General features: G+C 44.0%; 1 protein-coding gene across 10 annotated transcripts in view; it reads left to right on the top strand.

Moving 5' to 3' along the window:
• LOC106582632 (chromodomain-helicase-DNA-binding protein 6) overlaps nucleotides 1-14,752 on the top strand; it is a 112,602-nt gene that overhangs the window by 46,572 nt on the left and 51,278 nt on the right. For all 10 annotated transcript variants that reach the window (XR_001323356.2, XM_014165874.2, XM_014165873.2 and 7 more), the window contains 7 exons: nucleotides 4,433-4,498; nucleotides 4,611-4,669; nucleotides 5,768-5,885; nucleotides 6,187-6,273; nucleotides 6,435-6,569; nucleotides 6,871-6,992; nucleotides 11,145-11,388. Coding sequence is in view for 9 of the 10 variants with exons in the window: in XM_014165874.2 (XP_014021349.1) it covers nucleotides 4,433-4,498; nucleotides 4,611-4,669; nucleotides 5,768-5,885; nucleotides 6,187-6,273; nucleotides 6,435-6,569; nucleotides 6,871-6,992; nucleotides 11,145-11,388 (831 nt within the window). In the remaining variant the exon portion in view is untranslated. The remainder of the gene's footprint in view (nucleotides 1-4,432; nucleotides 4,499-4,610; nucleotides 4,670-5,767; nucleotides 5,886-6,186; nucleotides 6,274-6,434; nucleotides 6,570-6,870; nucleotides 6,993-11,144; nucleotides 11,389-14,752) is intronic.

Genomic DNA, 14,752 nt, shown 5'->3' with positions numbered 1-14,752 from the left:
TTACTGCTTGATGAGGCCGAAGCACCAGTCGGGGGCAAACTTGGTGTGGTCTGTGATCAGGAAGTGAAGGTCCAGACTGTGGTGGAGCTTGTGCATGGTCCACCAGGCACAATACCAGAGTGCAAACTTGTTCTTGTTTTGGCGACTGCCGTTATCAGAATTAAGGTCCACACGTGTTTCCCCAACTCCATATTTGCTGAAGAAATGGCGCATGTAGTTGATGACTGCGCTGCTGCCTTTGCTGGATGACAGACCTTCATCAATCAAGTAGTTGACTTGTGGTATTCCTTCACAGCAGACACCAAATAAGCCAAACTTGCGAGAAGTTAAAAAGTAGATTTGACCTGGCTGCATAGGGTCAGAAGGATAGTGCACCTGCAAACAACAAAAGAACATTAAGATAAATTACAATTAATTGTCTCACCCATGTCAATCTGCCTTTACACTGCTCAGTGAAAAGTATTTGCCTGCCTCCGTATTATATATATATATATATATATATATATATATATATATATATATATATATATATATATATATATATATATATATATATACATACACCAGGCTCCAGAGCATTGAGTATATGTGTGTGTATAAACTCAGCAAAAAAAGAAACGTCCCTTTTTTCCGGACCCTGTCTTTCAAAGATCTTTCGTAAAAATCCATGTAACTTAACAGATCTTCATTGTGAAGGGTTTGAACACTGTTACCCATAAACAATTCATGAACGTGCACCTGTGGAACGGTCGTTAAGACACTAACAGCTTCCAGACGGTAGGCAATTAAGGTCACAGTTATGATAACTTAGGACACTAAAGAGGCCTTTCTACTGACTCTGAAAAACACCAAAAGAAGATGCCCAGGTCCCTGCTCATCTGCGTGAATGTGCTTTAGGCATGCTGCAAGGAGACATGAAGACTGCAGATGTGGCCAGGGCAATAAATTGCAATGTCCGTACAGCACTACAGGGCGAGAAGACGGACAGTTGATCATCCTCGCATTGGCAGACCACGTGTAACACCTGCACAGGATCGGTACATCCGAACATCACACCTGCGGGACAGGTACAGGATGGCAACAACAACTGCCCGAGTTACACCAGGAGGAACGCACAATCCCTCCATCAGTGCTCATACTGCCCGCAATAGGCTGAGAGAGACTGGACTGAGGGCTTGTAGGCCTGTTACATTTACATTTAAGTCATTTAGCAGACGCTCTTATCCAGAGCGACTTACAAAATGGTGCATTCACCTTATGATATCCAGTGGAACAACCACTTTACAATAGTGCATCTAAATCTTTTAAGGGGGGGTTAGAAGGATTACTTTATCCTATCCTAGGTATTCCTTAAAGAGGTGGGGTTTCAGGTGTCTCCGGAAGGTGGTGATTGACTCCGCTGTCCTGGCGTCGTGAGGGAGCTTGTTCCACCATTGGGGTGCCAGAGCAGCGAACAGTTTTGACTGGGCTGAGCGGGAACTGTGCTTCCTCAGAGGTAGGGGGGCCAGCAGGCCAGTGGTGGATGAACGCAGTGCCCTTGTTTGGGTGTAGGGCCTGATCAGAGCCTGAAGGTATGGAGGTGCCGTTCCCTTCACAGCTCCGTAGGCAATCACCATGGTCTTGTAGCGGATGCGAGCTTCAACTGGAAGCCAGTGGAGAGAGCGGAGGAGCGGGGTGACGTGAGAGAACTTGGGAAGGTTGAACACCAGACGGGCTGCGGCGTTCTGGATGAGTTGTAGGGGTTTAATGGCACAGGCAGGGAGTCCAGCCAACAGCGAGTTGCAGTAATCCAGACGGGAGATGACAAGTGCCTGGATTAGGACCTGCGCCGCTTCCTGTGTGAGGCAGGGTCATACTCTGCGAATGTTGTAGAGCATGAACCTACAGGATCGGGTCACCATCTTGATGTTAGTGGAGAACGACAGGGTGTTGTAAGGCAGGTCTTCACCAGACATCACCAGCAACAACGTCGCCTATGGGTACAAACCCACAATCGCTGGACCAGACAGGACTAGCAAAAAGTGCTCTTCACTGACGAGTCGCGGTTTTCTCTCACCAGGGGTGATGGTCGGATTCGCGTTTATCGTTGAAGGAATGAGCGTTACACCGAGTCCTGTACTCTGGAGAGAGATCGATTTGGAGGTGGAGGGTCTGTCATGGTCTGGGGTGGTTTGTCATAGCATCATCGGACTCAGCTTGTTGTCATTGCAGGCAATCTCAATGCTGTGCGTTACAGGGAAGACATCCTCCTCCCTCATGTGGTACCCTTCCTGCAGGCTCATCCTGACATGACCCTCCAGCATGACAATGCCACCAGCCATACTTCTCGTTCTGTGTGTGATTTCCTGCAAGACAGGAATGTCAGTGTTCTGCCATGGCCAGCGAAGAGCCCGGATCTCAATCCCATTGAGCACATCTGGGACCTGTTGGATCGGAGGGTGAGGGCATGGGTGTTTTACAAAGCATGCAGAGTCCTCAGTTCCCCCCTTGGTGGAAGAGTGGAGTAACATCTCACAGCAAGAACTGGCAGATCTGGTGCAGTCCATGAGGAGGAGATGCACTGCAGTACTTAGTATCTGGTGTGGCCACCAGCTGCATTGACCCCCCCCCCCCCCCCCCTGTTGTTCAGGGACACATTATTCAATTTCTGTTAGTCACATGTCTGTGGAACTTGTTCAGTTTGTCTCAGTTGTTGAATCTTGTTATGTTAACCTGTCTGGGAAACGTGGGACGCTTGTCAACAGCCAGTGGAATCGTGTCGCGCGAAATACAAATACCTCATAAATGCTATAACTTCAGTTTCTCAAACATATGACTATTTTACACCATTTTATAGATACACCTCTCCTGAATCGAACCACGTTGTCCGATTTTCAAAAAGGCTTTACAGCAAAAGGAAAACATTAGATTATGTTAGGAGAGTACCCTGCCAAAAACAAATCACACTGCCATTTTCAAAGCAACTAGCATGCATCAGAAATACCCAAAACACAGCTAAATGCAAAACTAACCTTTTGACAGTTTTCATCAGATAACACTCCTAGGACATCATGTTACACAATAGATGCATTTTTTGTTCGATAAAGTTCATATTTATATATAAAAACAGCATTTTACATCGGCGCGTAACGTTAGGAAAAAATGTAACCTCTAATGCTTCCGGTGAATCATCGCTACAATTTAGTAAATTACTATTCGAAAACATTGTTAAAATGTAATATTGTCATTCAAAGAATTATAGATTAACATCTCGTGAATGCAACCGCATTGCCAGATTTAAAAATAACTTTACTGGGAAATCACACTTTGCAATAAACAACATGGTATGCTCAGAAAAATAGGCTAGGCGATACATGTTAGCGCCATCTTGGAACCATCTAAAATCAAATATACTATTGTAAATATTCCCTTACCTTTGATTATCTTCATCAGAAGGCACTTCCAGGTATCCCAGGTCCACAACAAATGTAGTTTTGTTCTAAAAAGTTAATAACTTATGTCCCAATAGTTCCTTCTTGTTTGCGCGTTCCGAAGGCTACTCATAATGTACGAGGCGCGCTGGACTTGTCGTCACGAATGTGCAAAAAATATATATTTACGTTCATTCAAACATGTCAAACGTTGTATAACACATCTTTAGGGCCTTTTTCAACCAGAGCTTCAATAATATTCAAGGCGGACGATTGCATTGTCTTACTAAACGTTTCGGAACAAAAGGGTTCCCATGGGCGCCCGCGTCATAGTAGTAATGGCACTCCCTCTATGACCAACATTCCAAGCCTGTCTTTCGGTCAGTTTGTACCATAGAAGACTCAAACCACTTTGTAAAGACTGTTGACATCTAGTGGAAGCCTTAGGAAGTGCTCAATGATTAATAAGTCCCTGTGTGTTTCAATGGAAAAGGCTTGAAAGTGATTCCACACATCAGATTTCCACTTCCTGTTAGGATTTGTCTCAGGGTTTTGACTGCCATATGAGTTCTGTTATACTCACAGACACCATTCAAACAGTTTTAGAAACTTTAGAGTGTTTTCTATCCAAATCTACTAATTATATGCATATTCTCGTTACTGGGCAGGAGTAGTAACCAGATTAAATCGGGTAAGTTTTTTATCCGGCCGTGCAAATACTGCCCCCTATACCCAACAGGTTAATCCAAATATTTACACATGTTAAGTTTGCTGAAAATCAACCCAGGTGAGAGGACGTTTCTTTTTTTGCTGAGTTTATATCTATCCATCTTTCTATGTCCTTCATCAGTATAAAGGAGGAAATGTTGCTGACTTGTTGAGTAAAATCAAAGCTGTAATGCATCCTGATGTCTTTGCTTGCTGGTTCAGTGTCCTCAGTAAGCCCAAGCACACTCTTTTTTTTTTTTTTTTTTACCTTGTGTGAGTTTTTTACCTTGTGCCCCCTCTCCCCCTTGCCGCAGGAGCCCCCTGAAGATGAGGCAAACATTATTGAGAAAATCCTGTCGGTTCGAACTGTGAAGAAAGAGGTATGCCGCCTGACATAAACACACACACACACACACACACACACACACACTAGCAACAAGGTGTTCATGGATTAGATTATTTGATGTTTTTTTTTTGTCCTCTTCTTTTGAGGCGTCCCCCGAGGATACAACTGAGGAGTCGGAGGAGTTCTATGTCAAGTACAGAAATTTGTAAGTGTGCTTACAGTAGCTAGGTGGAAGACCCCAGTAACATTGGTCTCTTTGATAACAGATGATCTGTCAACAGACAGTCATGTTAGAGCGCTCAAGGTTTTCATAGCTGCACACTTCAAAATGAGCATTTTCTCATGTTTAGCTGTGTTCAATGTATTTCTATGTTCTTAAATCCGCCACTTGATGTTTTTATACTGTGGGATTGCTTTTTAACCCCTAAGAGTCTACACTGTGGACAGGGGGGTCTACTAAGCTAACATATGGATTGTTTTAAGATAGTCATTCCGTGGATACTTTTTCTATTTGATTTTGAAATGTAGGACCCATGTAGGTATAAAAAAAAGACCTACAAATTATTTGATGAAACATTGAATTTGGCCTTACTGCAATTAGCCCATACAACTGCATTGAAGATTGCATTCATACATGGGAAAACGGATAGTAAAAGAAATCAAAAGGAAGTATGTTTTGAAGTGTCTGTCATACTGTATATCTGAGAGATATAAGAAAGCTCAGGAAATGTATACAGTACAGTCAAAAATTTGGACACCTACTCCAGGGTTTTTCTTGATTTTTACTATTTTCTACATTGTAGAATAATAGTGAAGATATGGACTTGATATTTTACCAAATAGGGCTATCTTCTGTATACTATCCCTACCTTGTCACAACACAAATGACGCTCAAACGCATTAATAAGGAAAGAAATTCCACAAATTAACTTGTAACAAGGCACACCTGTTAATTGAAATGCATTCCAGGTGACTACCTCATGAAGCTGATTGAGAGAATGCCAAGAGTGTGCAAAGCTGTCATCAAGGCAAAGTGTGGCTACTTTTGAAAAATCTTGTTTAACACTTTTTTTGGTTACTACATGATTCCATGTGTATTATTTCATAGTTGTGATGTCTTCACTTTTAATCTACAATGTACAAAATATTAAAAATAAAGAAAAACCCTTGAATGAGTAGGTGTGTCCAAACTGCTTTTGCACCCTTTTGCCTAATTACTCTCATTTCAATAAAGTGGAAGGTCAGTGTACCCCTTTTACCCTTGACTATTTTAATTGAACCATCCTACCAATTTTGCTCACAGCTCCTACCTGCATTGTAAATGGGCGACATTGGAGGAGTTGGAGAAGGACCCTCGCATCCAGCAAAAAATCAAGCGATTCAGGACTAAGCATGCCCAAATGAAGCACATATTCGTTGAGGTGAGGCTACTCTTACATTCTTCTGACATAATTTCATGATATTATGTATATAAAAATTATTTGTTTTTATGTCATGAAAATGTACTGTATGGCTAAGCTGCAACTGTGGATTTTATTTGTAGTGGTGTACATCTGTATTTAGCATCAAACATATATTTCGTTTTCTGCGAAGTACAAATGTACACCAATACAAATAAAAAAAACTGTCCCAGTGTAGCCATTCAATACATTTTCATATGACATAAAAAAAGATGCATATCACATGAAAAGGATGATATTGATTGTCTACTCCTCCATGTAGCCGAATGAAGACCTCTTTAACCCTGACTACATAGAAGTGGATAGAGTTCTGGAGGTGGCCATCACTACAGACACAGAGACAGGAGAGGTGAGACGGGGAAAGCCAGTTGCTCACCACCAGTGTGGGGCGTTTGTCTGTTCGGACCCACGTGCATCTGACTGACTCACTGGCTAATTCTGGGTGTCTGACTCATTGACTGTCACTATGTCTCGCTGTGTGCGCGTGCGTGCATGTGTGTGTGTTTACAGGAAGTGACACACTACTTGGTGAAGTGGTGCTCCCTGTCCTATGAGGAGGCTACATGGGAGCTTCAGGAAGATGTGGACCCGGTGAAGATTCGGGAGTTTGAGGAGATCAAGAGAATCCCTGAATTCAAATTTGTGGTGAGTGGGAAAGAGTAACTCCTTCCCCTGTAATTTACAACATTTGTTCCTTTGTTTAAAAATGAAATTAACAATCAGCAATGTGTCTGAATTGTGTGTTCTGTTTTTGAAGAGTAGCTTTTCATGTGTCTGTGTGTGATTATGAGAGTTGGTCAGGTATTCTGTGCATTTGTGGGCGTGCGCAGTACGTGTACCGGTCCAGTCGACCTCAATGTGTGTGTGATGCTGTTATTTGAGATTGCCAATCTGTGTGTGTGTGTGTGTGTGTGTGTGTGTGTGTGCGCGTGTGCACTCTGAGTAGGAAAGACCTCAGCCAGACAAGTGGCAGAAGCTGGACAAATCCAAAGACTATCGAAACGGGAACCAGCTGAGAGAGTACCAGCTGGAGGGCATGAACTGGCTGCTCTTCAACTGGTACAACAGGTAGGAAACCTGCCACTCCTCCTCCCCCAAATCTATACATAGTCCCCCCCACGAATAGTAGACTTACTGCTCAGGTAGTAATCCACCACTAAACACTTCTCGTAGATAAACTATCTGAAACATACATGAGCACACCAGCTGTTCTGGAAGACTGTGATCACGCTCTTCGCAGCCAATGTGATTAAGACCTTTAAACAGGTCAACATACACAAGGCCGCAGGGCCAGACGGATTCCCAGGACGTGTACTGCGAGCATGCGCTGACCAACTGGCAAGTGTCTTCACTGACATTTTCAACCTCTCCCTGTCCGAGTCTGTAATACCAACATGTTTTAAGCAAACCACTATAGTGCCTGTGCCAAAGAACACTAAGGTAACCTGCTTAAATGACTACCGACCCGTAGCACTCACATCTAGCCATGAAGTGCTTTGAAAGGTTGGTCATGGCTCACAACACCATCATCCCAGAAACCCTAGACCACTCCAATTTGTCCACAACAGATCCACAGATGCAATCTCTATTGCACTCCACACTGCCCTTTCTCACCTGGACAAAAGGAACACATGTGGGAATGTTATTAATTGACTACAGCTCAGCGTTCAACACCATAGTGCCCTCAAAGCTCATCAATAAGCTAAGGACCCTGGGACTAAACACCTCCCTCTGCAACTGACTGACTTCCTGACGGGCCTCCCCCAGGTGGCAAGGGTAGATAACAACACATCCGCCACGCTGATCCTCAACACAGGGGCCCCTCAGGGATGTGTGCTCAGTCCCCTCCTGTACTCCCTGTTCACTCATGACTGCACGGCCATGCACGACTCCAACACCATCGTTACATTTGCAGATGACACAACAGTGGTAGGCCTGATCAACGACGAGACCACCTATAGGGAGGTCAGAGACCTGGCTGTGTGGTGCCAGGACAACAACCTCTCCCTCAACGTGATCAAGACAAATGAGATGATTGTGGACTACAGGAAAAAGAGGACCAAGCCCGCCCCCATTGTCATCGACGGGGCTCCAGTGGAGGAGGTTGAGAGCTTCAAGTTCCTTGGTGTCCACATCATCAACAAATTAACATGGTCCAAGCACACCAAGACAGTTGTGAATAGGGCACAACCAAACCTATTCCCCCTCAGGATTTGGCATGGGTCCTCAGATCCTCAAAAGGTTCTACAGCTGCACCATCGAGAGCATTATGACTGGTTGCACCACTGCCTGGTATAGCAACTGCTCGGCCTCCGACCGCAAGGCACTACAGAGGGTAGTGTGAACGGCCCAGTACATCACTGGGGCCAAGCTTCCTGCCATCCAGGACCTCTATACCAGGTGGTGTCAGAGGAAGGCCCTAAAAATTGTCAAAGACTCCAGCCACCCTAGTCATAGACTGTCCTCTCTCCTACCACACGGCAAGCTGTACCGGTGCGCCAAGTCTAGGTGCAAAAGGCTTCTAAACGGCTTCTACCCCCAAGCCAAAAGACTCCTGAACATCTAGTCAAATGGCTGCCCAGACTATTTGCATTGCCCCCCCCCTTACACCACTGCTAATCTCTGTAGCAATCTATGCGTAGTCACTTTAATAACTCTACCTACATGTACATACTACCTCAACTAACCGGTGCCGCCACACATCGACTGTGTACCGGTACCCCCCAGTAGATAGTCTCGCTATTGTTATTTTACTGCTGCTCTTTAATTACATGTTACTTTTATCTCTTCTTATCCATATATTTTTTTAACTGCGTTGTTGGTTAGGGGCTCATAAGTAAGCATTTCACTGTAAGGTCTGTTGTATTCGTCACGTGTGACTAACAAAATTTGATGTGTGAGGTACTGTACTGGCCCTGAAATACGTATTTCTAAGGTTTTGATCAGTCACTATGGTCAAATAGTTTGCCATGGTGTACTGTCAATTTGGGGCCAGATAGCACTGCAATTTTCTTTGTGGTTGTGTTTCCCAATAGGTAATGTAGTTTTGTTTTGACTTTGTTGTCATTTGGTTTATTCTGATTGATTGGCTGTTCTGGTCCTGAGGCTTCAGTGTGTTCGTTGAACAGGTTTGTGAACTCAGCCCCAGGACCAGCTGGATGAGTGGACTCTTGTCTTTGCTCAGATCTTGCATTGCAGGGCTTGGTAATGATATGAGAGTGGATCACTGTATTTTTATTACTAGTGGATATTGGCCTAAATTTCCTCTGGACATGTAGGAGAATCTTCTAGAACTCTGCATGCAGGGTTAAAATGGGGTGTTTGTCCCATCATGTGAAATCTTGTTTTGCAAGTGAACCCCACAGCTCACTGCCATTAAGTGCAATTGGTTCATTGACACATTCAATTTGTTTTAGCCAAATTTCCAATTTTAATTCATTTTTAATGGTGTATAATACCCTGCGCTCATTCACCTCATTTAGGCGTCCAGTTGAGTTTATTTTTAAACCGAAGTAATTGTAGTGTGTGCAATACTTTATATATTTGTAGCAATTGAGATCTTTGGTCTAATTCCCTGAGATCTGGATCTTCTCTGGAAAATCAATATTTTACTGCCAAGGTCCAGGTCTGGCAGTACTGCTCTAGCAGGTCCCGGCTCTGATATAGGCCATGTGCTGTGGCTGACAGGAGGCACAGGTTATCTGCAAAGAGCAGGCATTTAACCTCTGAATTGTGGAGGCAAACACAGGGGCTGAGGATTTTTCTAGAATAGTGGCCAATTCTTTGATGTAAATGTTGAGGAGCGTGGTGCTCAACCCTGTCGAAGGCCCCGCCCCTGGTTAAAGAATTCTGTCATTTTCTTACCAATTTTGATGCTGCACGTATTGCAAGTATACTTTTATTTAATTATGTCATATGTTTTACCCCCTAAACCACTTTAAATAAATTTGTAGAACAGTCCTCTATGCCAAATAGAATCAAATGCTTTTTGGAAGTCGATAAAGAAAGCGTATATTTTTGTGGAGTTCTTTATCTATCAGGGTATGTAGGGTGTAAAATATGATCGATCGTGCAATGTTTTTGGTACAAATCCAATTTGGCTTTTACTCACTGCATTGTGCTTACTAACCTTTTCACGTGTGAGTTCCAAATAGCTCTAACAGTTGCCCCAGTCTGAGTTATTGTTTTATGCGCATGATATCAGAATACACTCACTGTTCCAAAATGTGATTGTTACGCAACAGGACAGTTAACACGCGCTGCCCTCAAACCAAGACACACGCTACCTGCTAATTATCTCTAGACTATATTTCAACTTGTGTGTTCCGCCTCATTAATTCACATAGAATGTAGCCTATTTCACTGTTTGCGGATAATTTGTTTGAAGCTTTACTGGACCAGACAAACTTCCCTCTTCAATGAGAGCCCAAGCACCTCCCCATTGTTACCCCAGATCAAGTATGCAGATATTTGCACGGTCTAGCACAAACTTTTTCCCCCTGGCACATTTTCTGGCTGGCACCCGCATTGCCTTGATTGCTGTTTTCCTTACAAATAATAACATTGGACATGTGAGTTCCAATCAAAGTAAGTGCCTTATTTTCTGTATATCGTGTTGTCGTTTCTGTTGTAGCATACCGTATTTACTGTTTTATTTACACAATTTCAAGTACTGGTGACAAATTATGCATTCTGATTCTTGCATAGTTTGTAATGGACATGTGTGTAAAATACTTTTTTGAATGTTGAAGTTTAGAACTCTTACATTATAATACTATTAAAATGTAATCTGTCAAGTTTGAAATGGGGGGGATGATATCTTCTGGTGCGGTGGTGGATTAACTTTGCACTGCTAACCTGTGAAATATTTGCATCCAAAACATCAGATACCTCCATGACATGTTGTCAATCTGTGCAGCCTGGATTGTAAACAGGTGGGCTTCTTGGGAAGGTGCTGGGGACTGGGTTTGGCAGAGGCTTCATGACAGTTGGTACTTATTTGTTACTTCCGTTCAGTACAGATTTGAAAACCTCAGCCCCCCAAAATCAAACCGAGTTGGCTGGCAGGCACACATGAGATTTGGTTCTAGGTTCGGAGATTAGCTCTGCTCTCCCTCAGCAGGCCACTGATTGTCACCCCTCACCTCCTTTTTGTTTTCTTTGATGAAAATATTTTTGTGTGTTTGACATCACCATGTTTTCCCGACTCTTCCAATACAGGAAGAACTGCATCCTGGCTGACGAGATGGGCCTGGGGAAGACCATCCAGTCCATCACCTTCCTCTTTGAGATGTTTTCCATGGGCCTGCGGGGACCCTTCCTCATCATCGCCCCCCTTTCCACCATCACCAACTGGGAGAGGGAGTTCCGCACCTGGACTGAGATCAACGTCATTGTCTACCACGGCAGCCAGATCAGCCGCCAGATGATCCACCAGTATGAGATGTACCACAAGGACCAGCAGGTGAGCCAACATGGTCTGTGTGTGTGAGACAGTAGGCAGCTGCGAGATGTAGCACAAGGCCCAGCAGGTGAGACAATGGTGGGTGCATGTGTGAGGGTATGTGTGGATGTGAGACTATGCTGAGCAGATGCAGTGTGTGCATGCCTACTAAAATGCCAAGGTTCCTGAGGTGAGCCATTGAATGTGTATGTATGAAATTGCACCACTGTGTACGTGTGTTTGAATCTACACAAGATATGCAGATGTAATGTGTGTTTTTTTTCCTATGGGTTGAACAGAAGCTGTGTGTATGTATGAATCTTCAGAAGACAAAAGGGTGAGCCATTGCTTGTCTGCTGGATGTACAGTGCCTTTGGAAAGTATTCATACCCCTTGACTTTTTGTAAATTTTGTTACGTTACAGCCTTATTCTAGAATGGACCATATTTTGATTTTTCTCCCCCTCATCAGTTCTACACACAATACCCCACAATGACAAAAAATAAAACATGCAAATGTATTACAAATAAACATATATCACATTTACATAAGTATTCAGACCCTTTACTCAGTACTTTGTTGAAGCACCTTTGGCTGCGATTACAGCCTCGAGTCTTGGGTATGATGCTACAAACTTGGCACACCTGTATTTGGGGAGTTTATCCCATACTTTTCTGCAGATCCTCTCAAGCTCTGTCAGGTTGGATGGGGATCGTCTCTGCACAGCTATTTTCAGGTCTCTCAAGAGATGTTCGATTGGGTTCAAGTCCAGGCTTTGGCTGGGCCACTCAAGGACATTCAGAGATTTGTCCAGAAGCCAGGGTCATTGTCCTGTTGGAAGGTGAACCTTCGCCCTAGTCTGAGGTCCTTGGCGCTCTGGAGCAGGTTTTCATCAAGGATCTCTGTACTTTGCTCCATTGATCTTTCCCTCGATCCTGACTAGTCTCCCAGTCCCCGCCACCGAAAAACATCCCCACAGCATGATGCTGCCACTACCGTGCTTCACCGTAGGGATGGTGCCAGGTTTAATCCAGACATGATGCTTGGAATCAGGCCAAAGAGTCTTGTTTCTCATGGCAAACTCCAAGCGGGCTGTCATGTGACTTTTACTGAGGAGTGGCTTCAGTCTGGCCACTCTAATGGCCTGATAGGTGGAGTGCTGCAGAGATGGTTGTCGTTCTGGAAGGATCTCCACAGACGAACTCTGGAGCTCTGTCAGTGACCATAGGGTTCTTCGTCACCTCCCTGACCAATGCCCTCCTGATTGCTCAGTTTGGCTAGAACTGTGTTGTTGGGGACCTTGAATGCCGCAGACATTTTCTTGGTACCCTTCCCCAGATCTGTGCCTCGACACAATCCTGTCTCGGTGTTCTACGGACGATTCCTTCGACGTCATGGCTCGGTTTTTGCTCTGACATGCACTGTCAAGCTGTGGGACCTTATATAGACAGGTGTGTGCCTTTTTTCCAAATCTTGTCCAATCAATTGAATTTACCACAGGTGGACTCCAAGTTGTAGAAACATCTCAAGGATGATCAATGGAAACAGGAGGCACCTGAGCTCAGTTTTGAGTCTCATAGCAAAGGGTTGGAGTATTTATGCAATAAAACCTGTTTTCGCTTCGTCGTTATGGGGTATTTTGTGTAGATTGAGGGGGAAAAAATTGATTTAATCCATTTTATAATGTAATTTCTATTTTACCTTTTATTTAACTAGGCAAGTCAGTTAAGAACAAATTCTTGTTTGCAATGACAGCCTAGGAACAGTGGGTTAACTTCCTTGTTCAGGGCAGAATGACAGATTTTTACTTTGTCAGCTCGGGGATTCGATCTTGCAAACTTTCGGTTACTAGTCCACCGCTGTAACGCTCTAAACAAAATGTGGGAAAAGTCGAGGGGTCTGAATACTTTCCGAATGCGCTGTACTTCCGTTCATTTTTTAAACTGGTATGGGGACCTTCAGGCTTGTGGGCATCCTAGAGCAAAACAACCAACTTGTTCATGCAAGACTTACCTTTCTGCAGAGGTGTCATATTAGTGTATAGCCCAAACTGTTCGGACGCTACAGATCGGCTGTACTGACTTCAGACGAGTCCCAAGACGCTTGTGGGGGTCGTAGCACAAAATGGAGAACACCATCTTGTTTATGAGAGTCTCATCTTTGGTTTGTGGACAAATGTTCAGACACTAAAGAAGTTTGTGAGAAGACCGATTTTCGGGATGTCTCATGGTCTGACAAACACCGCTCCTAGCTCTGCCACCTTTCACCACAGATGCGCAAGTGCGGCATTGGCTGATGCGGTAGATTTGAGAAGCATCCAATGCAAGCAAATACATATCTCTAGCTTAAACTGACTGATTTTGATGGGGATTTTTTTATTATGCTAAGTAGATTCCCGTGGGGCCGCGGACATCGACTAGGGGTTTAAACCCAGACTTGGACCACACACCCTCTCTACCAAATAGCTGTCAGGAGAAGTCAAATATTGATTGCTTTGCAACTCTCGCAGTTAGTAACTGATTCCTTCCATACCACTCATTCGTCTTGTAGTGTAATGTTCATTTCCAATGGCCATCTTCACTGTCACTTTCCAACCTCGTTGAGGATGGCTCATTGTCAGGCTCAAATTTGCCCTGATGGCCACCAATTTTTCAACCCTTGTATTGGTCCGCCTGTTGCGTGCATGTGTGTGTGTTCCCAAACAAGGACTAGGCAAGGTGCAGTAGATGGTGTAAAATACAGGATATACATGTGATATGAGTAATGTAAGATATGTAAACATTATTAAAGTGGCATTGTTTTAAAGTCACTAGTGATCCATTTATTAAAGTGTCCAGTGATTGGGTCTCAATACAGTATTTACATGTGATATGAGTAATGTAGGATATGTAGACATTATTAAAGTGTTATTGTTTAAAGTGACTAGTGATCCATTTATTAAAGTTTCCAGTGATGTGGGTCTCAATGTAGGTAGCAGCCTCTCTGAGTTAGTGATTACTGTTTAGCAGTCTGATGGCCTTGAGATAGAAGCTGTTTCTCAATCTCTAGGTGTCATGGAGGGAAGGTAGTTTGCCCCCGGTGATGCGTTGTGCAGACCGCACCACCCTCTGGAGAGCCTTGCGGTTGAGGGCGGTGCAGTTGCCGTATCAGGCCTGACAGGATTCTCTTGATTGTGCATCTGTAAAAGTTTGTCAGGGTTTTGGGTGACAAGCCACATTTCTTCAGCCTCCTGAGGTTGAAGAGGCGCTGTTGCGCCTTCTTCACCACACTGTCTGTGTGGGTGGACCATTTCAGCTTGTCTGTGATGTGTACGCCCAGGAACTTAAAACATTCCACCTTCTCCTCTGCTGTCACTTCGGTGTGGATAAGGGGGTGCTCCACTGTT

Source organism: Salmo salar, chromosome ssa22 (assembly GCF_905237065.1).
Source record: "Salmo salar chromosome ssa22, Ssal_v3.1, whole genome shotgun sequence".
NCBI lineage: Eukaryota > Metazoa > Chordata > Actinopteri > Salmoniformes > Salmonidae > Salmo > Salmo salar.
This window is presented reverse-complemented; position numbering and strand designations above follow the sequence as displayed.